Here is a 23675-nt window from a genome sequence, read left to right on the forward strand (position 1 = left end):
AGTACGTTCGGACTTTGTACGATTTTATTGTACAAATGACCACAATTTATTTCCGCCGATCCGGGAATCGATCTTGCTATCCTAACCTACCTAGCCACAAGCCTAACCTACCGGGACACTACTGAGTTAATGACTATAGTCGAACAAATAATTTATTTAAAACAAATAATACCTTTATTAAATCTTAAAAACAATATATCAATATAAATTATTTAGATATTGAAATATATAATATGATGAACAAAGAATACAAAATAAATTCAATAGTACCTAAATATCATATTATACAAGTTATTACAGTTTATTGTTTAATGTTTATTATATAAAATATACATTAAATTAAAATATAGGTAATAACATTATGTAGTATGCAACAATGCCATAGCTATTGACTTATTATTACTAATTGGAAAAGAAAAACACTTGTACTTTATTGATTCTATATCAATTGATATTAAAGGAGGTTTTGGGATTATATCATGTATATAGTACATTTTAATTATATCTGATTAAATAGGATTTTGAAACATAGGAAATATGTTATATTTGATTGCTTCAATTTTAATTATACCGTTTGAGAATTGAATGATATTTATTACTTTTACTATGCCATGGTCTTTTATGTAAACAAAATTATCTTTTAAATTTGTTGAATTTAGTACATAGTTGTTTAAGATAATTTCTTTATAGTAAGTTTCATCAATTGATCTATTAACTAGAGGGTCATAATTTATTTCATTTTTTAGAATTGGATAGTTGGGTGCAATTGTGGAAGTATCAATATCAATGTGTTCCATTATACGATTATAGGTGTCTTCTAGTGGAAACCTAGCATTTTTACAACTCTTTTTTAAAAACTGTAAATAGTTTTCATATTTAAATGCAGAAAATGTATCTAAACTCCCATGCATCATAACAAAATCAGCAACATGGTTGCCGTCGGTCGTGTCACCCGTCTGGGGCTGTGCGACCTGTTGTGCCTCACGCTTGTCGCTTTCCGAAATACGGCTGTGCGGTCGACCCACCCCCGCGTGTAGGTGGCCTACAGTACCGGGTCCCGCCGCAGCAGCGCCGTGGACATCTGTTGTACCCGTGCCGCCGTGGTGGTGTTGGTGCCCTCCTCCAAGCTGGCCGACCTCAGCAGCTGTTGGCTGCGTTCCAGCAGTTCCGCCGCTTGTTGGAGGGTGCTGGGTGTCGTCGGTGGTTGACGCTCCATTGGTGGTGTGGTGCTATTCCGACTGAAATTATGTACACCAAATGCTATTGTGGATTTATGGTTGGGATGGGGGTTGGGTGGGGGGTGTTTTGGGCGCTGCGGTGTTCGCACGTTTTAGGCAGGACACGTGAATTTTGCGTGCTGGCTGTTGGTCTGTGGTGAACACACCTTTGCCTACGCGTTTGTGTAGCTTTACCGGTCCCCAACATTTCGGTGCGAAGCTGGCGTGAAATTTTTTGTGCGCGTTTGGCAGGTGGTGTGCCTTGTAGTACACCGTGTCACCTGTTTTGTACTTTGTGTCCGTCGGCCCACCTGTTACCGGTGGTGCGGTCAGTACATTGTTTTCGCGACTCACCCTAGTTATGTTTATTTGTTCGATCGGGTTGTCCGCTGTCCGCGACAGTATCCAGTCCCCCGGCCTTTTGCCCTCTCTCCCGAGGACGAGTACCGATGGTGGATATCCTGTCCGGTCGTTACGCCTGTTCCTGATCGAAAAAAGAATGGGGGCTAGCTTGGTGTCCCAGGTGTTGTGGTTGCCGTCGACAAGTAGCGCGCGTAGACCTTTTTTTAATTCCTGGTTACGGCGTTCGACTGGGTTGGCCCTCGGGTGATATACCGGAGTTGTCCAGCCCTCGGCCCCCCACTGTTCGATCGCTTTACGCATATCGTTTGCTACGAACTGTGGGCCGTTATCGCTTAAGCACACACGGGGGTATCCGAAACGTGAAAAGAATTCTCGTTCGAGCGTTTCGGTTATTGTTTTTGTAGTGGCTGTTCCGAGGGGGTATGCCTCGGTCCATCTACTAAACAGATCCGTGGCGACCAGTATGTATTGTTTTCCCCTACTCGTACGCGGGTAGGGGCCCATGAGGTCTATGCTAACCACCTCCCAGGGGTGTTGGGGTATTCTGGTGGTCGCGGGGTCATCTGCGCGCGTGTTTAGTGGTTTGGTACACGCGCATATGTGACACGACTTGACGTAAAGTCGGATGTCGTTTTTTTGTCCTTTCCAAAAAAACCGTTGTTTAACCGCTCTGTACGTTTCTTTCCAGCCCAAGTGGTTTGCGAGTACGTGATCGTGGTATGTCCAGATCACGTTCTGCGTCTTGTCCTTTGAGATGACTACGGGTGTGTGTTCTCCAAAATTTATCCGCAGAAGACCATCGGTGAAAATTTATTTATTTTTTTTATCCGTGGTACTTCCGGTATTTTGCACTGGGTCGTCCGTTGTCATGTTGTGCGCTGTGTCTCGTGTATTGGGATCATTGACCTGCCATGTAACGAGCATAGCGTGTGTGATTGTGGGACCACTAGTGGTGTTAGCCGGGTCCGTCATGGCGAACAGATTGTCGGCCGGTGAGCTAGTAGCAGTGGTGAGTGGTGAGGTGGGTTTTCCTACTAGTCGTTCCTCGAGGTGTTCCTCGTCTACCGGTGGCTCGGTGGTTGGGTTGCGGGATAGCATGTCCGGCGCCTCGTTCTGTACGCCGGGCACATGTGTGGTTTTGTAGTCCAGGTTATCCAGCTGTAATGCCCACCTGGTTAACTTGGAATTTGTGTTTTTGGCTCGGTGGAGCCATGTGAGTGCCGAGTTGTCGGTGAATAGGTCAAAGCGGCGGGCCTCTAGGTATGGTCTAAACTTGTCGGTTGCCCAGATTATCGCGAGGCACTCGCGTTCTACCGCGGCGTACCTTGTTTGCGTATCACTAAACTTTTTGCTTGCGTAGACGATTATGCGCCTTTCGTCCGGGCTGTCACCCCGTTGGAAAAGGACGGCCCCTGCTCTTATTTCGCTAGCATCGGTTTGTTAGCAAAACGGTTTTCCGTAATCCGGCGTCGACAGTTTTGGCGAATCGTACAGGGCGCGTTTTATTTTGGTAAATGCGGCCTGTTCGGTTTCGGTCCACGACCATTTGGTCCCCTGTTTAAGTCTATTCGTTAGGGGTGCTATGGTGTCCGCGTAGTTGTCGACAAACTTGCTGTACCAGTTGCAAACGCCCAGGAACTTCCGTAGGTCCCCCAGTTTGGTTGGTGGGGGTAGTTTATGATGCCCTCTAGTTTCTCCGGTTGTTTGTCTATTCCTTCGGAGGTGACTAGGTGTCCGAGAAAAGAAATTTCGGTGGCTCCGAATTTGCACTTTTCGGGGTTGCATGTGAGGCCGTGTCTCTGTAGGCGTTGTCGTCCACGGTGTTCGAAAACACCACTATATCGTCTAGATATACGCGAACGAACTTCGTCCATTAATCGCACGAAGATCATGGGGCTGTTTTTGAGGCCGAAGGGGAGGACTCGGAATTGGTAAAGGCCCCGACGCGTCCGGAATGCCGTGTATTTTCGCGCGTTTTGGTTAAGTGGGACCTGCCAGTAACCCGACTTAAGGTCCAGCCCTGTGTGCAAAATCTAGTTACATATCTATCACATAACAGTCGCACTGTGAAGTGAGAAGTTTATCATTTTTTCTCAGTGACCACTCAGTGACAACTCACAGACGCTTAACGCCCGGTTTTGTGAAGTTCATCTATGTGATGTCTCAAAAAGTATATAGAAGTACCATCACAATGTAACTACTATGTGATATCTATGTTAAGTGTTAGGGAATGCATTTTTATAATTCAAATGCTTATTGCAGATGTCACATTGATATCTCATTATGTGCAATTAGTCATCTATGGAACGTTACACCACTTAAATTACTATTAATAATTCAGTGAAAAAATTCAAAAAGTACGTTCGGACTTTGTACGATTTTATTGTACAAATGACCACAATTTATTTCCGCCGATCCGGGAATCGATCTTGCTATCCTAACCTACCTAGCCACAAGCCTAACCTACCGGGACACTACTGAGTTAATGACTATAGTCGAACAAATAATTTATTTAAAACAAATAATACCTTTATTAAATCTTAAAAACAATATATCAATATAAATTATTTAGATATTGAAATATATAATATGATGAACAAAGAATACAAAATAAATTCAATAGTACCTAAATATCATATTATACAAGTTATTACAGTTTATTGTTTAATGTTTATTATATAAAATATACATTAAATTAAAATATAGGTAATAACATTATGTAGTATGCAACAATGCCATAGCTATTGACTTATTATTACTAATTGGAAAAGAAAAACACTTGTACTTTATTGATTCTATATCAATTGATATTAAAGGAGGTTTTGGGATTATATCATGTATATAGTACATTTTAATTATATCTGATTAAATAGGATTTTGAAACATAGGAAATATGTTATATTTGATTGCTTCAATTTTAATTATACCGTTTGAGAATTGAATGATATTTATTACTTTTACTATGCCATGGTCTTTTATGTAAACAAAATTATCTTTTAAATTTGTTGAATTTAGTACATAGTTGTTTAAGATAATTTCTTTATAGTAAGTTTCATCAATTGATCTATTAACTAGAGGGTCATAATTTATTTCATTTTTTAGAATTGGATAGTTGGGTGCAATTGTGGAAGTATCAATATCAATGTGTTCCATTATACGATTATAGGTGTCTTCTAGTGGAAACCTAGCATTTTTACAACTCTTTTTTAAAAACTGTAAATAGTTTTCATATTTAAATGCAGAAAATGTATCTAAACTCCCATGCATCATAACAAAATCAGCAACATGAATTAAGCCATGTACATTGTAGCTTACATATTCTTCTCCATAATGTGTAGAATATTCACTAACAAAACGTTCAATTAACATTTTAGCAACATTGTTATAGGTATAGCATGTTTTAGGAGAAATTAACAGTCTGATTGCGCAACTTAATATCATAAAATGTTTGTACAGACTGTTTTTCAATCTTCCTTTTAGAACTATTGGCCCTGTGTAAATGAGAAAAGTTCTAAACTCAGTAGCTTTCCAATATTCACACTCTTCTAAAGACCTTGGCAAACGATTAAATTCATTTGGTAAAAAAGTCTTAATATTATTTAATTCTTCAGAAATGGCTTCAGGATTTTCGAGGCGTACTGGTTTTTTACCTTTTATCCAAAATACTAACAACCTTTTCATGACACCTAAACAAATATTGTGCATGTACTCTAAAACAACTGCAGATGACATATCAATTGGCAATTCTTCTAGGGGACTCACATCTTTATGGTAAAATTCATCTTTTTTTCCGCGAAATGAATCATCTGTTCTTAGAGGAGCATTTAAATCTAAATAAGCCATGCGATTACATATGAAATCTCCCTCAACAGTACAAGAGTTGCACCCATGATACGCATTATGGCCTTTTACATTTAAAACAAATGATTTCGCTGGGGCATCGCATACAATTTGCACAATCTTAAATCTCAAAACTTTGTCTTTTATTTGTATTCCATTAGATAAAATATGTTTCATTTCATTTATAAACGGGTTTAAGTACTCATGACTTGAGGTCGGTTTTTTGTACTTACCATGGTATAGTCCTACTGGTATTACAGTTTTTAATAAACATTTTATATTCACAAATGAAATGAGAATGGGCCAAAGACATGACTTAGAACTAGATGTAATAGGTAATCCATCCACATTCATTCCTAGTTCAATTATGGTTTCATTATCAAATAAGTCTAAATGTACTGTTAAGAACTTAGTTAACATAAATTCTACACCAAGATGAATATAAGATCCTGGATGTATATTTATGATAGTATGATCCTTAGCTTTTGGTGTATTAAGTAAAGTCCTTGTAGTCCTGGGCAGATCGTGTCCTTCTGATATTAATATTAATAACAGAGCATTCACACAACTGTGAGAAACATGGAATTGCAAAATCCATTTACTAAGCTTTATATCTAATGAAGTTTTTTCAGTTTTATTAGAATCATTTATATTAAAATAACTAGGAATACCATCATCAATACTACATTTTTCAGTACCACAATTAATAAATTGATCCAATGGTGGAATAATATCACTTATATTCAAAGAATTTAGAGAACTATTTATTTGTGTTAACGGTTCTACTTCCACGATACTTTGAGTCACTGCAAGTGATAGATCAGCTAATCCACTTTGAACGTTCCGTAAGAAGTTCCTCTTTGACATCAAATGCAGATCTTTTTTTTTTCTAATCTAGTTAAAAAAATTGAAAAAATTGTTTGATAATTAATAGGAATATTATATTTATTTCATTACATTTTTAATTAAATAAATATAGGAATAATTATAACAAATTAATAATATTTAAAAAACATTAGCCAAAAACATAATATAATAAATAGTTAATGTGTTTAAACTTTTTACACTTTGGGGCCTAATACTGTAAGTAACTAAAAATTTAAACAAATTAAATTGTTATTGCTTTTCCCGTGATTGACGTTGACTTCCGTTTTTAAACCAATTTTTAACATTTGCTTCAAATTCTACTTCAGTTCCTTTGAAGTTCTTCATACATACATCTGAAAAATAACATAATAACTGATACAAACAATTTTACTTGATATTTACAAAACAAATTAGTGGTACACATTACATTATAAATCATACTTAATTTAGGTACAATTAATAGTAACCTGCCTGCACTTTTCAAAAGTTTAATATGAATACATACTGTAATAAAAAGTAATAATTTTTTTTAACCAAGAAATGTCAGGGCATTTTTTACATTTTTTAAAAATGTATTTATTAATTAAATATTACATTTTTTTTAATATTGGACTTGAATACAAAATGTTACTTATCCCAGTTCTCTCTAACCCCAAATGTATGTAGAAGGTAAATTAGTACAGTGAATGTATTAATATTAAATATTTTTAAATATATATGTGTATAGTAAAATTACCTTTTATGATTTTAGTAATTCTTAGATGTTGCAGTTGATTGTTATTTCTGAACCCAGTCCACGAGTATGAAGTTGCCAATTGGTTTGTAAAAAGTCTACTATAGACTCTTTTAGTGAAATTATGAATGTTTGTTCCGCCAATTTGGGTAACACAATCGATCTAAAAAATAAGTTTCAATTAAGTAAAAATGTGTTTTAAAAATGTTTAGATAAAATATTATTTAAGTACCAATTTTTCTTCAAATACAGAGTCCAATATAAGTTTACTTTCAATTTCTTCTAGGGATTCAACTGTTTTCATAGGAAAAAGACTTAAAAAATTATTTTCCACACTCGTTCTTGAATAACTTGTATTTAAGTTGCATCCCATTGCATCAAGTTTCCCATCAATTCTCTTGACATATGCTAGTATAGTTGTAATTTTTTCCAACATTAATTTATTCAGATCATTTTGTTCTGTAGTAATATATTGGTTGTTATTATCATTTGATATTTGATCAACTGAAAAAGTACCTATAAAATTAAAATATAGTGAATACCTAATATAATATTATAATTAAATAAACTTTTTTTTCTTTCTTTTTATACAATTCTTAATTAGGTATTAAAATTTTTTAAATATTGATACATACATGCAGGGAACAATTCTTGTCTTGGTTCTATTGACAATTCACCATGACCATCATTATCATATACATGTGTCAAAGCACCTAAAAATAAAATAATTCAATCACTTTAAAATGAGGTATATAATGTATATAATTTAGATAGTTACTTGTTATTGATTGAAATATTTCAGCATCCGCTGATGAATAATTTGTTAATGTAGTATTTTTGGCATTGCTGGAAACTGAAGTATCGTCTCCAACTCCAACATTTGCCTTATATATTTTGATAGGAGATATTTGAGTACTGCTGGTTGCTAAAAGAAAATAGTCAACATATTAATAATTATTATTTAATCATCATAAAAATAGTTCAACTTGACTATATCATCTATAAAAGATGTAGGTAAGTAGGTATTTAAAATAATCATTTATAGAACTCTTACTGCTGTCAATGCTTTCATTTAAATTAAAAAGAGTTCTTTTTCTTGATTTTTTTGATTTATCTGGCAGATTGTTTACAATACAGTCTGACTCAGACGCTGAAGCAGAAATAAATAATTCTTTTTCTTTCTTTGAAGCTTCTTTGTAATTGTCTAACATAAGTATTTATAATTATTGTATTTTATTGAATATTAACGATTAAACATTATAGATAAGGTACTTACTATAAAATCGTGAAACTACTTTTACAGGGTAAGTTGGCCAATCAATCTCAGATTCTGTACATTCAGATATCATTCGTGGGATATTACCAGATTTTGGCCATTTTGATATATACATTTTTCCACATAAAATAAGCCAACTCTCTGGTATAACTGAGTACTTATTTTCTCCTTCAAAATAACCGACTATCCACTAACAATATTAATTAATTATTCAGTATTGCAGTGTACAATGTTAATATACATTATTATGATACCATGAGTAGGTTAGAAAACCTAGGTTAAATTTTTGTAATTACACATTGTAAATATCTACATAATCATATAATCATTTATCATAATATACAAAGTACTAAAATTAAAAATTAAATTATTTTATGCAAATGGTAACATATTTATGTGTACAAATACCAAAAAAATAATAAGTAGATACCTATGTAATATTAAAATGTTTATAATTAGGTACAACTTAAATTTAATACAGTAGGTAGTACCTACGCCCAATTTGTATAAACACATTAATATTTAATATTTATGTATATTTATTTATCATAAATATTTGGTGCCTACATAATAGATAGCTCAATTCAGAAATATCTAAGCTAATAATTACAAATATAAAGACAAGCTTATACAATTATACATAAACTATATAATAAAGTGGCCAGACGTGCCCATAATAAATGTATATAGTAACCTAGTATCTGTATATCTCCTATTTTAATTTTATTAACCTAGCCATCCTATTTGAAATAACTTAATAGGTTGGTACATAATATATTAACTAAAAAAATACCAAATATTTTGAATTGTAAAAGTAAATAATAATTACCTGTTTTAAAGCCATGTTTTAGTAGATAGTATCCACAAATAACAATTAACAAACTATAGTAAAATAAACTAATACGTTGTAAACTTGTAACTTCAATATAACCAAATGTAGTAAGTAGATAGAATACGTTTTTCACTTTTTCGGGACTGTGAATATAACAAATAACAATAGTACGGTACTAACGACTGACTGACTGTAACGACTAGTAACGTCAAAAGGACTAACGAGTCTTTCGCAGGACGCTATATACTACAACACTATGGTACAATTTGAAATTCCACGGGAAATGCTCATCGGTTAAAAATAATTGTTATGGACTTTTCCTTATCACTTATCAGCAATAGCCAATAGGTATCGTTTGTTCGTGTATATTTTATGATATTATATAATTATACGTCATGTATGATATAATATGTAATGTTAATTTTTCTAATATTATTTAAACTATTAATAGTTTTTCGATAAAAACCCGGTGGATTCATAAATATCACATTATATTAAAATTATATATATATATTTATGTATATATATATTATATATACACTGAGTTAGAATTTCACATATTAAAAGTCGTTGTAACTTCTTTGTGAAGTTACATATTCATATTATAATTAACTATTGATACCAATTAATAACTTCTACCAAACTATACTTATTGTATTCACATATACCAATTGTTGTGCGACGTAATATAGATATCGCAATATAATAATTTTTTCTCTAAATCTATATGATGGCACATAGATGTTACGGTGTGATGTCACTTTTGAGAACAAAAACAGACATCACATAGATTTCATTATCATCTTATTGCACGTAGGGAGGACTCGGTGACATCATTGAGCCGCCTATAATCAATACACAGTCGGGGTGAGCCGTCTTTCTTTTTTGCTAGCACGATGGGGATGTGCTTTGTTCTACCAGTCCCTACTCTTCCATGTCCCGTATCATGGTGTCGATTGTGGCCTGTTTTACCGGTGGGTAGGGATATGGTTTGAGTGCTATGGGTGTTTGGTTTTTGAGAAGGATGTCGTGTTCAATTAACCTGGTGCGTCCTACCCTACCGTTGAGTACGTCCGGATAGTTGCGTACTACTTCGGCGAGTTTCGCGCGTGTGTGGTGGTCACCGTTTATTGTTAATTTGTCGACATCTAGTGCTGGGGTTGGGGTGGGTGTCCGCCCTTTCCAGCACGCTGTTGTTCTCCTATCCGAACCTAAATGGATAGTGCTCGTTGTGTAGTCCCAGGTGACTTCGTTTTGTACGAGAAAGTCGTGACCTAGGAGTATGTCGCAGTACAAATTTTCCAGAAAGGCTGCGTTGAAGGTGATCGTGAGGTCTCCGATTCTGGCTACGAATGTGGAGGTACCACTCGTCATTGTGGTATGTCCGTCCGCCATTCGTACCTGAGTTGGTTGTCCGTGTGGGGGTGTGCCATATTTATGTGCTATGTTCGGGCTTACATACGATTTTTGTGCTTGTGAGTCGAGAAGAGCTGTTACGGGGCCTGACCTAAATTCGAGTTCGACCGCGGGGGTCGGAATTTTGTCGGGGCATACACGTTTAGCGTTATTCAACGGTGGTTGTGATGTATAGCTGGGTAACTGGTTCTTAACCGCGTTATCGGTAGTATGGGGAGCGGTTTGCACCGCCATTACCAGAGCATCCGTTTCGGTTACCTCTGTGCTATGGGTGTGTACCGTATGAGTACGTGTTAATTCCGTAGTAGGGGTCGTTGTGTGTGGTGATGATGACCTGCTACTTAACGGAATTTTAAATTTTTGGATGGGTTATATATCTGATGACGCCGAGTTTATCGATGCGCGTTTGATAGTTATATCCCCGTCTGTATTGCCGAGCGTTGTGTGTGTGTGTGTGTTTGAGGCGGCGACGTGGGACAATTGTCCGTCGACTCATTTCCCGTTTCCCGAACGCGGCGTGTTCCCGGGGCAGTCACTATTCCAGTAATATTAAGACTTTTAGCCAGGAGTGTGTTTGCCAGTTAGCTAGGATTCCCAGTGAACATTACGTAAGAATTATTTCTAGCACGTAACAGGGAATTCCGCGCAGCTGCGCATAACCGTGATACGGATTGGGAAGTAGTTATATAACAACCACCACCCCTCCGCAACGCCTACTTTTCGTCCCGCGACATTACCGTCGATAACAGCACAGCGCGCAGGCCAAAACCGGTTTCAGCCACTGCAACCGTCAACTGCCGCCGCCGAGTACGTCGACCCAGTTCTGTTATTCTTGGAACGCAACGGCGGTACCGTCAACAGCTGACCTATTAACGAAATCGCCAATAGAACACGTAAATTTCCGTAAACACTGGCCACAATTCCGCAAAATTTACATAAAAAAAAAAAAAAAGTTCTAAACCACGTACACACACCAAATACAAGCCTATGCCAGATCTCGACAAAATGATTAGGCAAATGTGGGGCGCGAAAATTTTCAGCATTTTTGACCTTAAGTCGGGGTACTGGCAAGTGCCGCTACACGAAAATGCATGGCTTTCCGAACACGCAGAGGTCTATTTTAGTTCAGAGTCCTCCCCTTCGGTCTAAAGAATAGTCCAATGACTTTCGTGAGACTCATGAACGAGGTCATGAGGGGGTACCAGGATGATTTCGTACAAGTTTACCTGGATGATATCGTAGTATTTTCAAGGGGCGAGTACGAACACCAGGCCCACTTAGACAATGTTCTCGAGCGGCTCAAGAGGTTTGGACTAACGTGCAACACAAAAAAATGTAAAATTGGTCTTCGCAAAATTTCATTTTTAGGGCACATTGTAGACTCGGAGGGCATACAAAAACAACCGGAAAAATCGGTATGCATTGACAATTTTCCGGTTCCCAAAAAGTTTAGGGACGTACGTACATTTTTTGGCGTGTGCAACTGGTACAACCAGTTCGTAGATAATTACGCGGATACCATAGCACCTCTCACTAATTTATGCGAGGAAAGACGCATAGTGTCCTACGCAATCAAAAAGTTTAGCGAAACGCAAACAAGGTACGCCGCGATCGAACGCGAGTGCCTAGCGATAATCTGGGCGACAGACAAATTCCGTCCATACCTAGAAACCCGACGTTTCGAACTCCTAACCGACAACTCGGCACTAACATGGTTACACAGTGCTAAAGACAAAAATTCAAAATTAACACGTTGGTCACTACAACTAGCTAATTTAGATTTTAGTACGGTACACGTCCCGGGAATACAAAACGAAGCACCAGATTTGTTATCTCGTGACCCGGCACCGGGCACACCCGTAGACGAGGATTGACTTGAGGAAAAAATGGTAGGGGCGCCCACAACGCCGACAACCAGTGTCGACCTCGAATCTGACCGAATATTTTCCATGTTCGATAACCACGTTAGTGACGACACACCACTCACCGCGACGATTCTCGAAAAGTGGCAGTCCGAAGACGCCACAATCCGCGAAGTAGTCGCCGGTCACAGGTGGGACGGGCCAGCGCGGAACACAAGGAGCACAAAATCGGGAACAAACGCATACGTTTTTTCCGAAGGTCTCTTACGCGTAACCGTAGGCTCCCACACACCCGTCGTGATACCAAAAACCAAAGCACAACACGCAATTTGGAGGTGTCACGATCACGTCTTATCCAACCATCCGGGTTGGAAAGAGACGTACCGGGCAGTTCGAAAACGGTAATATTAGAAAGTTCAAAATAACGACGTCAGGTTATATGTCGGTGGTGCGTGCCACGTATGTGCGTGCACGAAACCACTAAACTCACGTCCAAACGACCCAATGCAACTAAGAACCCCCCGTGAACCATGGGAAGTTATCAGTATCGATCTCATGGGCCCATACCCACGTTCTGGTAAGGGAAAATCGTACATACTGGTAGCAACCGACTGTTTTAGTAGGTGGACCGAGGCTTACCCCTTAGGAACAGCAACCTCTAAAACAATAATCGAAACGTTAGAATGCGAGTTCTTTTCACGTTTCGGTTACCCCCGCGTGGGTCTCAATGATAACGGCCCACAGTTTGTGTCAAACGAAATGATGAACGCGCTAGAACGCTGGGGAGCACAGGGTAGGAGGACCCCAGTCTACCACCCGAGGGCCAACCCAGTCGAACGCCGTAATCAAGATTTAAAAAAAGGGTTACGCGCACAACTAGTAACGGGCAAACATAAATCTTGGGACACGAAACTTTCCTCAATCCTATTTTCGATACGGAACAGGTGTAACGAACAGACATGCTACCCACCCGCGGTCCTTGTCCTCGGTAGAGAGTTCAAGAGACACGGAGATTGGGTGCTGTCCAAAGCGGCGTTGGTATACATCGAAAAATCACAGGAAGAGAGAGTAGAGCGGGAGAAACGTATTTTAGGCAAAAAGGTAGTGGTAAAACCAAGAACGAACACCGGCACACCGGTGAAGTTCGGCAAGGTCTACTATAAAGCACACCACTTATCTAAGGCACACAAAGATTTTCATGCCGGTTTCGCACCAAAGTGGTGGGGACCGGTAAGACTGGCGAAACAGGTCGGGAAAGGAGTCTTCCAAACCGACCAAACAACCGCCGCGGAAAATACATGTGACATGCCTTAAACGGGCACCAATAGGGCAACATTAAATAAACAATTGTCTGTAATAACAATCATTTACAGACAACATGACCGGCCAACAGCAGGAAAAGTGGCAGCAGGTTGCCGACCTAATCCAACGGCTGGGGCTGGTATCCAGTGGCCAGGATGAGCCGCGACAGCCGCCCAGGTTAGGTTAGGTTGACTACCCGCTAACTCTTGCAGGACCCAGTGCGGGCGGCCATCTACAACCGGGGCTGGGCGGACCGTACAACGGACATCCAGCGGAGGTTGCGGCCACAACGACCATCATCGACACCAACACCCGGCAGCCACACACCGTCACTGACAAGGCCACCATCTCCAGCAACAACCGCCACCCCCGTGACACCTGCCCCCGTAACACCTGCGGAGCCGCACCGGTACCCAGACCAACGGGGGTAATCCCCAGCCCAACGGGAAGGGTGAGGACGGAGGCGCAGCAGGCACGGAACCGCCGGAAATTCCAGCAGCTGAAGGAAAAGAGGAAGGCCAGGGAAAGCGAGGCAAACCAACAACGTCGGCTTGCCAAGCAACCCGCGCCAACCTCAGACCCGGAAGCAGCCGGAACGTCTCCGGCCAACCCAACACCGATGGAGGTTGACAAACCGGCATCCAAGGACGGCAAGTCCGAGGAGCCGGGACAGCCCACCAGCTAGGAGTCGCCTGACTAATCGGAGGCCACGGTAGTCATAACCGAGGCAGATTGGCTGGTGGCGTTCGAGGGGATGCCGGAGTTGGACGACAATCACTCGTTCTACACTCCGGTAGGGTCCCCAAAACACCCCCAATAACACACACAGGCGCGGGCAAGTCTACCTCAAGCGAAAGCCAGAGGTAGTACAAGCCACCCCGTCCTATAATGTCACACAGACACCGGTACAAGTGTACCCCGTGTGACGGTTTGGCGGGGGAGTATGACGCGGTACGCAGCGGCCACCAGTACAAAGTACAGGTACCGCAGCGACCAGTCTACACTTTTCATCAACCGCCACTACGGGCTACAGCGCGACAACGCCAACTCCCCCACCACGCCACAAGGGCACAAGGTGGGACGGGAAGGCGAGTCGCGTAGAACGAGTACCGGCCGTCGTAAACTCGCCAGTTGTAAAACCCCCGTTCTTGACAGCCTTCCACGAGCCGTGCGCACGTACCACGACCACCGAAACATAATATCTATTTTTTTGTCATAGACATACCGCCGTCCGTTGTTTCTTTTTTTTTATATTTTTTTTTGTTATATATATATATATATATATATACGTGTATCCCGTACGGGGTAAAAAAAAAATAAACGCAAACCTCCATCACCTTAATTGTGTTTGTTATAACCAACCAACCAACGACCGGATCACGCGACACCACCGTCGTAGCCGCGTCATAACTTCTATTTCAAATCATCAACAGATCGTGTGAAAATAATGACAACAAACCCTGAATCATACAGATCCCTGGTCCACTTTCTGAAAGACCAAAAAGCAGAATTTCATACTTTTCAACTCAAGGAAGACAAACTATTACAAGTTGTAATTCGAAACCTCCATCCAACCACGCCAACTGAGCTAATTAAATCCGAGCTCAAAATGTGCCTATTTGAAGTTAGGCAAGTCTCAAGCGTTCTCCATAAGGTAAATAAACATCCTACATCCATTACCGTTATTTTTCGTGGACCTTGAACCAACTGATCACTCCAACGACATCTACAACCTCTCATCATTACTTCATACGTTAATAAAAGTGGAAGAGCCATACAAGCCCAAAACTATAAACCAATGTTCAAACTGCCAAGACTACGGACACACCAAATCCTATTACCCGGCACGCTGTGTCCACTGCGGTGCTCAACACATGATGTCCGACTGCCCAAACTCCAGAGACACCCCTCCCAAGTGCGCACTTTGTTCCGGAGACCATCCTTCAAACTACAAAGGCTGTTCGATCTACAGGGTCCTTCAACGACGTAAAAAACCAAAGCCAAATAATCAGGTAGCAAATAATACTAATCCTAAAAACATACATGTACAAGAAACACAACAAGTGAAAGCTTCCTCGACACACCCACCTGCTGCGAATTATACCTACGCCCAAGCTACTGCTAACTCCAACGCCAATAACACAGTTCCTCCTCCTCCAGATATGAATATAATATTAGCGAGCTTCATGAATGAGTTCAAACAATTAATAAAACCATTAATCTTCTCACTAAAGTAGTCTCAAATCTCTTAGATAAAAAATAATGCCCCCTTCCACAAGAAACTCTATTCTAATTCTCCAATTTAATGTCAACGGTCTTAAAAATCACATAAACGAATTGCAACTAGCCCTTCAAGAAAAGCGTATAGACATTGCGCTAATTTCAGAAACTCACTTCACTAAACACTCCTACGTTCCCATTTCCGGATATAATCTTTTGAAATCAGACCATCCAGACAATACAGCCCATGGAGGTGCTGCGATCTATATTAAGTCCTCCCTGCTATATCAGTCACTTTCGAACTTCTGTCAACCCTTCTTACAATTATGTGCCATACTTCTATATCTTAATAACATACCAACTACAATAGCAGCAATCTATTCCCCTCCAAGACATAATATGAACATGCAAAATTATGTAGACTATTTTAGTACCCTTTGTACGGGCCGGGAGCATATAGGCGGGATCCCACGGCGCGTGGCGCGGCGTGAGGCGCGTGGTGTGGTATAGCGCGGTACTATAAACGCGCCGTGGGATCGGTGATGCTCGGCGCGGCTCGTGTAAGCGCGTGTAAGCGCGGCGCGGCTCGTCCCTTCCGATAATTGTCGGTCTCTGTGACACGCGTCAAAGACGGCGCGGCTCGTGATTCAACCACATATGTCATTCCCACGGCGTGTGTACTCAACGCGCCTCAGTCCAATTTTATAGTTTTTTGTGTTGTTTTTTGTACTTTATTTTAATTCAAAATGGAATGGTCAAATGAACTAATTATTGAATTTTTGGAGTTGTACGAAAAAGAACCTTCCATATGGAACCCGAGTGATACTAATTCGGAATACCGTACAAGACTCATGGCAAAACATATCTGAAAACCTCAGCGTCAAATTTTCAATCACCGATTTAAAAAAAAAAAAAGATTCCTTGATGTCAACATACAGAAAATTGGCTGCAAAAGTTAGAGCAAGCAAAAAAACTGGATCGGGCGCAGACGATGTATTCAAACCAGATTGGTTTGCATATGAAAAAATGGCAACATTTTTACATGGAGTTTTTCAACCTCGAAAAACGATAAGTTCAGAGGTAAATATAATGTATCACTAGTCTGAGGGATAAGGGATAACTATGTCGATTCTGATTTCTGACTTCTAAGTTAGATACCCTTGATGTGTTTATATATGTTTAGAATGCTCAATGTATACTTACTATTATTTATTGTTAAAGTTATAGGTACCTATTATTTAATACAAAAAATATTTGTAATTTACATTGAACAAATTATTTATTTTGTAATAAAAAGTAATTAGGATTTTAGTCATATTAAGTGTTTGTATTTTGTAATGTTTTTAATTTTTATTGTTTGTAAGGATTTAAAATTTGAATGTTTAATTTTATTTATAGTAATGAGAAATACAATAAAATACAGTGATGTATTGCTAAAATAAACAGTGGGTATACGCCTTATTCAAGTAGATTTATATAATGGAGGGATCCAGGTAGGATCAAAAAAAATTTTCTCGCTTCGCTCCAACTATGAGTTTTATTTATCTTTTTACAATATACTAAATTAAAAACAAAAAATTATTTTAACAATTAATAGTCTAATATGACAAATGTTTTACATTTTTTTTTTTAAATTTGCTTAAAGTATTTTCCAAAGGTTTGATTTGTTTTCACTTTTTGCAACGATAGCTGGTCGACATAATTTGGTTATAGTGTCTTCTGCAGATCTATGACTAACCATCCACGATTTTACATAGTCTTTGGGGTCCCATTTTTCTAATGGAGGACCATTAATATTAATAAACATTAAGTTGGAAATATTATTCATGGTAAGCCTTGCTCTTAGTTTATTACATATTATGTTGTTCATTAAGCTGAACCCTCTTTCACATTCCGCTGTTGAAACAGGAAATGTTTTATAAAAATTATCAAATTCTGGTATAATGTCTTTTAGTAAAACTGTTGGATCATGAATTAGTTGCCTGATTCCATTTATTGCATTTTCCTGGTTGAGCATAAAGCGCTTACATAAACGTTTAACCTCGGTTTCTCCAAATCGTATGTCAATATTTTCTGGCCAGTTGGTCATATCCATTATTTGCATATCTTGAATAATCATATCATCTTGTTTATTATCGAGAATCTAGATTTTAAGTTGTTTATTAGACTAGTAAAAAATTGACTTTGATTAATTTTAATTATTTTTGTATTGGTGAAAAGCTGAATATTTTTGAACTTCATAGTATCTTCAATTTTTAAAACTTCAGACATATGTTCCCCTGGTATATTTTTAAAAGAATCTAATACCCTAATTGTTCTATTTATATGCTTTTGACCAATAATGAGTGTTGTGGAACGATCTTGTAGTTGTTTTGACAAAATAGTTAATTCTTGAAGACAGTCACACATCAGAGCTAAGTCGGTCAAAAATTCTGGACTAGCTACTCTTGCTTTTAAACCTTGATACTTTTTTCTTGCTTTAGAGTCTTTATGAGTATCTTCTGATGCCTCAGAAAAATGTTTGCATAAAGCCGGGAACATTCTCCAAACAACATTGACAGCTTTCCAGCTGCTAGCTACCAAGAGCTACCTTATGCTCTTAGGTAGGCCTTAAAAGCTCAAGAAATAGTTGCAGCCTCTAAACCAGGTTCAGAACTATCAAAAGTTATAATACAACTAGGAGGTTTTCACTTACTCATATCTTTTCTTGGATCAATTGGATATATAATGGCAGGCAGTGGACTTAAAGAAGCTCTTTATGCTCCAAATTCAGTGGATAAAATATTAAATATGCATGCTTATTCAAGAGCAGTTAGAGGTCACATATTACTTCATTTAGCGTTATCAACCATTGTTGCTGAATATACACAAATAGATGACTCTACTGACGAATATTTGAGAGGTAATATTAATCAAATAATTAAACAAAATTGTTCATACGAAGATGTAGAATGTTCTAGCAGTATACTAGAACCATATATATAGAACAGTTTAATGCTACTTTAAAAAATATACAAAGTCGAGGACCCACAGCAAAATTATGGGTTCAATATTTTCAAATGGTATCTATAGTCAATGATCAAATATCAAATGATCAAATATCAGATCTGAAAAATTAGGAAATTTGCAAGGACACTTAAATGCTGTGAAAAAAATTCTCTCTTTTTTCATGCATCTGGACACTACATGCAAAATCAGCACATTTATATTTGCAGGATATGCTTAAACTACAAAACAATATGGACCAACAGGCGTTTAAAAAATTTACTGATGGATTTTTTACAATAAGACGCAATAGTAAATTTAATTGCGGAACTTGGAGTGATATGGTAATTGAGCAATCACTAATGAAATCAATGAAGACTGAAGGAGTTTCACGAGAAAGAAGTACTCAAGAGAGCGTTTTGAGTAAATGGGTTTAAGGCATTTATGCTTTGAACTCAATATGTGAAGAATTAGAAACGTTTTGTAACATTTCATTAGACACCGTTGATCAGCATGTTGATACAAGAGATTCGCGCATAAATAGAGATAATGAAGACGTAAAAATAATCATTGAGTGGCTAACAATGTACAATCCTTTCCCATGTATGAATACAATTATGTCATTAGCGAATGGAATAACCGATAATAATGAAATTAACTGTTATGATACTTATAACGTTGGTATAGTCACAATGAATAGTATGGTTGGATTAACATTTGATAACTTTAAATTCAAGCGTGCGAACAGAGTTCTCCCACTTTTAAGTGTTAAAAGCTCTATTAAAGTTCATGACTATTCAATTCTTATAGATCCTCTACTACTGTTTCAAAGGATTAGTTTAAATAAAAAGTTTCAAGAAAATATACATGAATATTTACAATTTGAATTATCTCCATACCCTTTGGCTCTATTTGTCGAAATAGGTATGCGGAAAACTAATAAATCCGCATTATTCAACTGTTTTAAACCAAGTGTTGTTGAATTGGATACTTCTAACTCAACCTATATTATTGACGGTGGATCGTGTTGTATGGCATCAGGGTGAAACTTATGATTACATATTAAATAAATATATTCAATATTTGAAAAATCATTTTGGGTCTAATATAGTAGTTGTATTTGATAGATATGACGATAATAGTAAAAACATAAAGGCAATGGAACAGCGTCGACGATGTGAGTCAGTTATTGGGTCTTTGGAAGTTTTTTTTAATGATTCTACTATGACAGTACATAGAAACCAAGAAAGATTTCTTTCAAATCGATTCAATAAAAATAGATTAATTCGTACTGTTCGCTCCGCAAACAAATTAATGTTTTCGTTTCCGCGCCAACAGCAAATCAGCTGGCTGTCTGGTGTGTGCATGTGTGTGTGTGATTCACGACAACGGATCGGGGAGTGCGCGCTTTGTCCCACCGTCAGATTGTGACATTGTGTTATCTTACTGATAGTGGGCAATGTGCGTATTCCAACGGTTATATTTTCATATTATTTTTTTGTGTATTTTCAATGTTTTTCGTTATTCATAAAGTTGTGTACCGCTTTCAGTGCCACCGAAAGTCTGTATTTCGTCGTATTAAATGTTTAAGGTGGTACTGATCGCATTTTCGTGAGTTATGCGTTTTTTCATTGGTCATTCAAATATTCATTCGTTTTCGTAAAAGCATCATATTCAACTCAATACATTCGTTTCTTTTTCTTTTTTTTTTTGCTTCTCGAGCTGTTCGGTCGAAGTCAGCTGCCAGCCAGAGCACATTGTTTCATTAACCTAAATACATTCATTTTTTGCTGAAGAAGCAAACATTCATTCAATGTATTCATATTTCATACATATTCAATCATCTTGTACTAATCGTCTTCTGTGAATTTACTTCTGTAAGTATCGTTCAGTCATTTGATTTGTTCAATCATTTAATATTATTCCCCTATTCAGGGCGTACCACAAGATACTTACAGAAGCACGTGCATTTTGTGTCGTTGTCAATTACATGTGTTCAGTGATTTATCCGTTTGAACTGGTGGCTCGTTAGTCGTACGTTCTCGGGTTGCTGCACATTTAATTTTTATAATATTGTATTTTTATTGTGTAAATGTGCGCATCCTGAGACGGTAGCGTTTGGTTCGAAGCCGCTAACGGACACCAGTTCTCCAGGTAACCAGCTGACGAGCTGTTTTTATATTATTATTCAATATTATTGTTATTATTTTTGTGTGCTAATCAAGCACTTCAATATTATTATTACTTTATATTTTATTCAGCTGGTGGGTGCCAAATAGGCATTCCACACTTGTTATTATTTTTTATTATTATTTATTTTATTATACTTAACCAAAGTACCTAACATCACTTATAAAATCAATAAATTCAATTATTTATCCCAATAACACTTGGATTATCTATATTAATTCCTTTTGCTATTCATAAGGTTGTTAGTATTTATATTTAACTAACGCCTAGTCGTGAAGGCACCCTTGACATTTATTATATATTTATTTTTGTTAAGAGCCGAACGCGACACGTACGCTAATGCAAAAATTAGAAAATGTTAATATTAAGTCAAGACAAGCTAAGGATGATGCTGACGTACTTATCATAGAAACAGAAATTGAGGCTCAGACTAAAAATACAATAATTGTTGGAGGAGACGTGGATATCCTAGTTCTTCTTATTTCACGAACTACGTCACGCGAACAAGTTTATTTTTTAAAACCTGGGAAAGGAAAAGTTGAAACAAAAATATATTCACCTGATTGCATGGACCCCTACAATTATGGTAGATATATAATCTTATTTTTGCACGCTGTCACTGGATGTGATACAACGTCTACATTTTTCAATAAAGGAAAAGTAAATATTTTAAAACTATATGAAAAACGTCCAGATCTTACCAAAATAGCAGAAATATTTAAAACAAAAAACTGTCGAAACTGTCCAATCGCAGACATTTTTAAACATGGATTGCAATTCATTTTAGCCATGTATGGTGCTCAAAAATACGAGGACTCCAATGATAATTATAAGTTTTTGACTTTTGCCAAATTGACCAGAAATAATTAACCTGTCAAATTATCATCACTCCCGCCCACAACTAGTGCCACCCAACAGCATCTACTTCGTGTGAATTATCAAATACAAGTGTGGCTGGGTACACACATTAAACCCTGAACAGTGGGGATGGGCTATGAATGACAATATTTTAGAACCTATCACTACATTATTACCACCCGCACCTGAAAAAATGTTGAATATGATTTTTTGTAATTGTACAAAAGGCTGTAGTACTAACTGTGGTTGCAGAAAAATAGGAGTTAGCTGTTCAATTATGTGTGGACATTGCCATGGTCAATCATGCTTGAATTCAAGTTCTTCGAATGGTTTGGATGAAAATATAGACGACATAGACGACCCTTATGAATATGAAGGCATAAACCCACTAGACCAGCGTTTCCCAAACTTGTTTGGGCTGGCCCGGTAAATTATATTTTTCATCTTCGTGACCCACCAAAATATTTTACGTTTATAATTGTGTAATAAAAGGCAAAATAAAACACATTTGAATATCTACATAGAATTTTTTAATAAAATTAAAGCGTTCATTTATATTTTGAAACTACAATGTAATAATTATAACACAGTTACTAATTGTATTAGTTGACTACTATCAGTGAGAAGTATGAAGCTGTTTATTTTTAACTAGGAACTCCAAGTTTGCTGGAAAGGACGTTAATTTTATTCTTAAGTCCGGTTCAACTTCCAACCGATTCCTGTATTTATTCTTCAGGAACACGAGTGTTGAAAATCCTGCTTCACACTTATAGGTCGTGAAAAAAGGCATTAGACATTTTATCGCTTGTTCTGCTACAATTGGGTACTCTTTACGACAAGATAACCAAAAATATATTAATGGCCGTTCCTTTTATATGTCTTTGAGTGCCGTGTCACACGAGAGTTCAATTAATGATTCAACATTTAAGTCCGAAAAAGTTGTTTCAATATTGATTGAAAATGGGTTTCTTATCCATTCTTTGTTACTGTTAATTGGAGGAAAATATTCTTTTAGATTAGTTTCCAGTCCTTGCAAATGTTCCTGAATAAGAGCTGATATATCGTGTGGCATGAAACTTATGTTATTCTCTTTTTGAAATGCTGTCAGCATTGTAAAAGCCTCGTAATTTCCTGTTTTTATGCGACGTGACCACAAATTAAGTTTTTTTGTTGCAGCTTCCACCTTCTCCTGCACTTTAAATATTGTCACATTTTCACCTTGAAGTGCCAAATTTAAATTATTCAAAAAATCAAACACATCACAAATGTAGGCTACCTTAACTAACCAATTAGCATCATGAAATCTGTCTTTAAATTCAAATATTGCATCTTTAGATGTTGGAGGATTTTGTTCTAAGAATACCGAAACTTCTTCCTTCAATTCGATTAGTCTTTTCAAGACATTCCCTCTCGATAGCCATCGCACCTCACAGTGTAAAAGAAGATGTTCATGATCACTCCCCATTTCTTTGCACAAAGCAGAAAATATTCTCGAGTTTAGTGGACGAGATTTAATAAAATTTATAAATTTTACACACTCTTGCATCGTTTCAGTTAAAGACAATGGCATTTTTTTGACCACTAATGCCTCTCTGTGAATACTACAATGAACCCATACACATTCCGGCGCTACAGCTTTTACTCTTGGAAAAAGTCCAGTACGAATACCTGACATTGCACGTGCTCCATCGCTACTCATTCCCACACATTTATT

General features: G+C 37.6%; 4 protein-coding genes across 4 annotated transcripts; 1 reads left to right on the forward strand and 3 right to left on the reverse strand.

Annotated features, from left to right (window-relative positions):
• Positions 1–4445: 4445 nt before the first annotated feature.
• Positions 4446–5423, reverse strand: LOC132943258 (uncharacterized). Its single transcript, XM_061012165.1, has one exon. The coding sequence runs from the start codon at positions 5421–5423 to the stop codon at positions 4446–4448; it is 978 nt and encodes a 325-aa protein (XP_060868148.1).
• Positions 5424–6505: 1082 nt separating this feature from the next.
• Positions 6506–7835, reverse strand: LOC132933937 (uncharacterized). The gene is made up of 5 exons (XM_061000217.1): positions 7799–7835; positions 7656–7733; positions 7253–7536; positions 7024–7183; positions 6506–6640 (listed from the first exon to the last, which is right to left on the reverse strand). The coding sequence occupies exons 3-5, from the start codon at positions 7454–7456 to the stop codon at positions 6537–6539; spliced, it is 468 nt and encodes a 155-aa protein (XP_060856200.1). The 5' UTR covers positions 7457–7536; positions 7656–7733; positions 7799–7835; the 3' UTR covers positions 6506–6536.
• A 5949-nt stretch (positions 7836–13784) lies between these two features.
• On the forward strand, positions 13785–14393 carry LOC132943267 (uncharacterized). The gene is made up of 2 exons (XM_061012189.1): positions 13785–13885; positions 13928–14393. Exons 1-2 carry the CDS (start codon positions 13785–13787, stop codon positions 14391–14393), a joined length of 567 nt encoding a protein of 188 aa, XP_060868172.1.
• An 8439-nt stretch (positions 14394–22832) lies between these two features.
• LOC132943273 (zinc finger BED domain-containing protein 5-like) lies at positions 22833–23660 on the reverse strand. Its single transcript, XM_061012197.1, has one exon. The coding sequence runs from the start codon at positions 23658–23660 to the stop codon at positions 22833–22835; it is 828 nt and encodes a 275-aa protein (XP_060868180.1).
• Between the last annotated feature and the right edge of the window lie 15 nt (positions 23661–23675).

This window comes from Metopolophium dirhodum, chromosome 1 (genome assembly GCF_019925205.1).
Source record: "Metopolophium dirhodum isolate CAU chromosome 1, ASM1992520v1, whole genome shotgun sequence".
In the NCBI taxonomy this organism is placed as follows: Eukaryota; Metazoa; Arthropoda; class Insecta; order Hemiptera; family Aphididae; genus Metopolophium; species Metopolophium dirhodum.

Excerpts from the sequence above, each read along its gene's own strand:
- LOC132933937 (XM_061000217.1), bottom strand. The coding sequence starts at position 7,456 with ATGTTGGAAAAAATTACAACTATACTAGCATATGTCAAGAGAATTGAT. Across the intron at positions 7,184-7,252 it reads CTGTATTTGAAGAAAAATTG|ATCGATTGTGTTACCCAAAT; the intron begins GTACTTAAATAA and ends CTTATTTTTTAG. Across the intron at positions 6,641-7,023 it reads AATTACTAAAATCATAAAAG|ATGTATGTATGAAGAACTTC; the intron begins GTAATTTTACTA and ends GTTATTTTTCAG.
- LOC132943273 (XM_061012197.1), bottom strand. The coding sequence starts at position 23,660 with ATGAGTAGCGATGGAGCACGTGCAATGTCAGGTATTCGTACTGGACTT.
- LOC132943258 (XM_061012165.1), bottom strand. The coding sequence starts at position 5,423 with ATGGCTTATTTAGATTTAAATGCTCCTCTAAGAACAGATGATTCATTT.
- LOC132943267 (XM_061012189.1), top strand. The coding sequence starts at position 13,785 with ATGACCGGCCAACAGCAGGAAAAGTGGCAGCAGGTTGCCGACCTAATC. Across the intron at positions 13,886-13,927 it reads GAGCCGCGACAGCCGCCCAG|TGCGGGCGGCCATCTACAAC; the intron begins GTTAGGTTAGGT and ends TGCAGGACCCAG.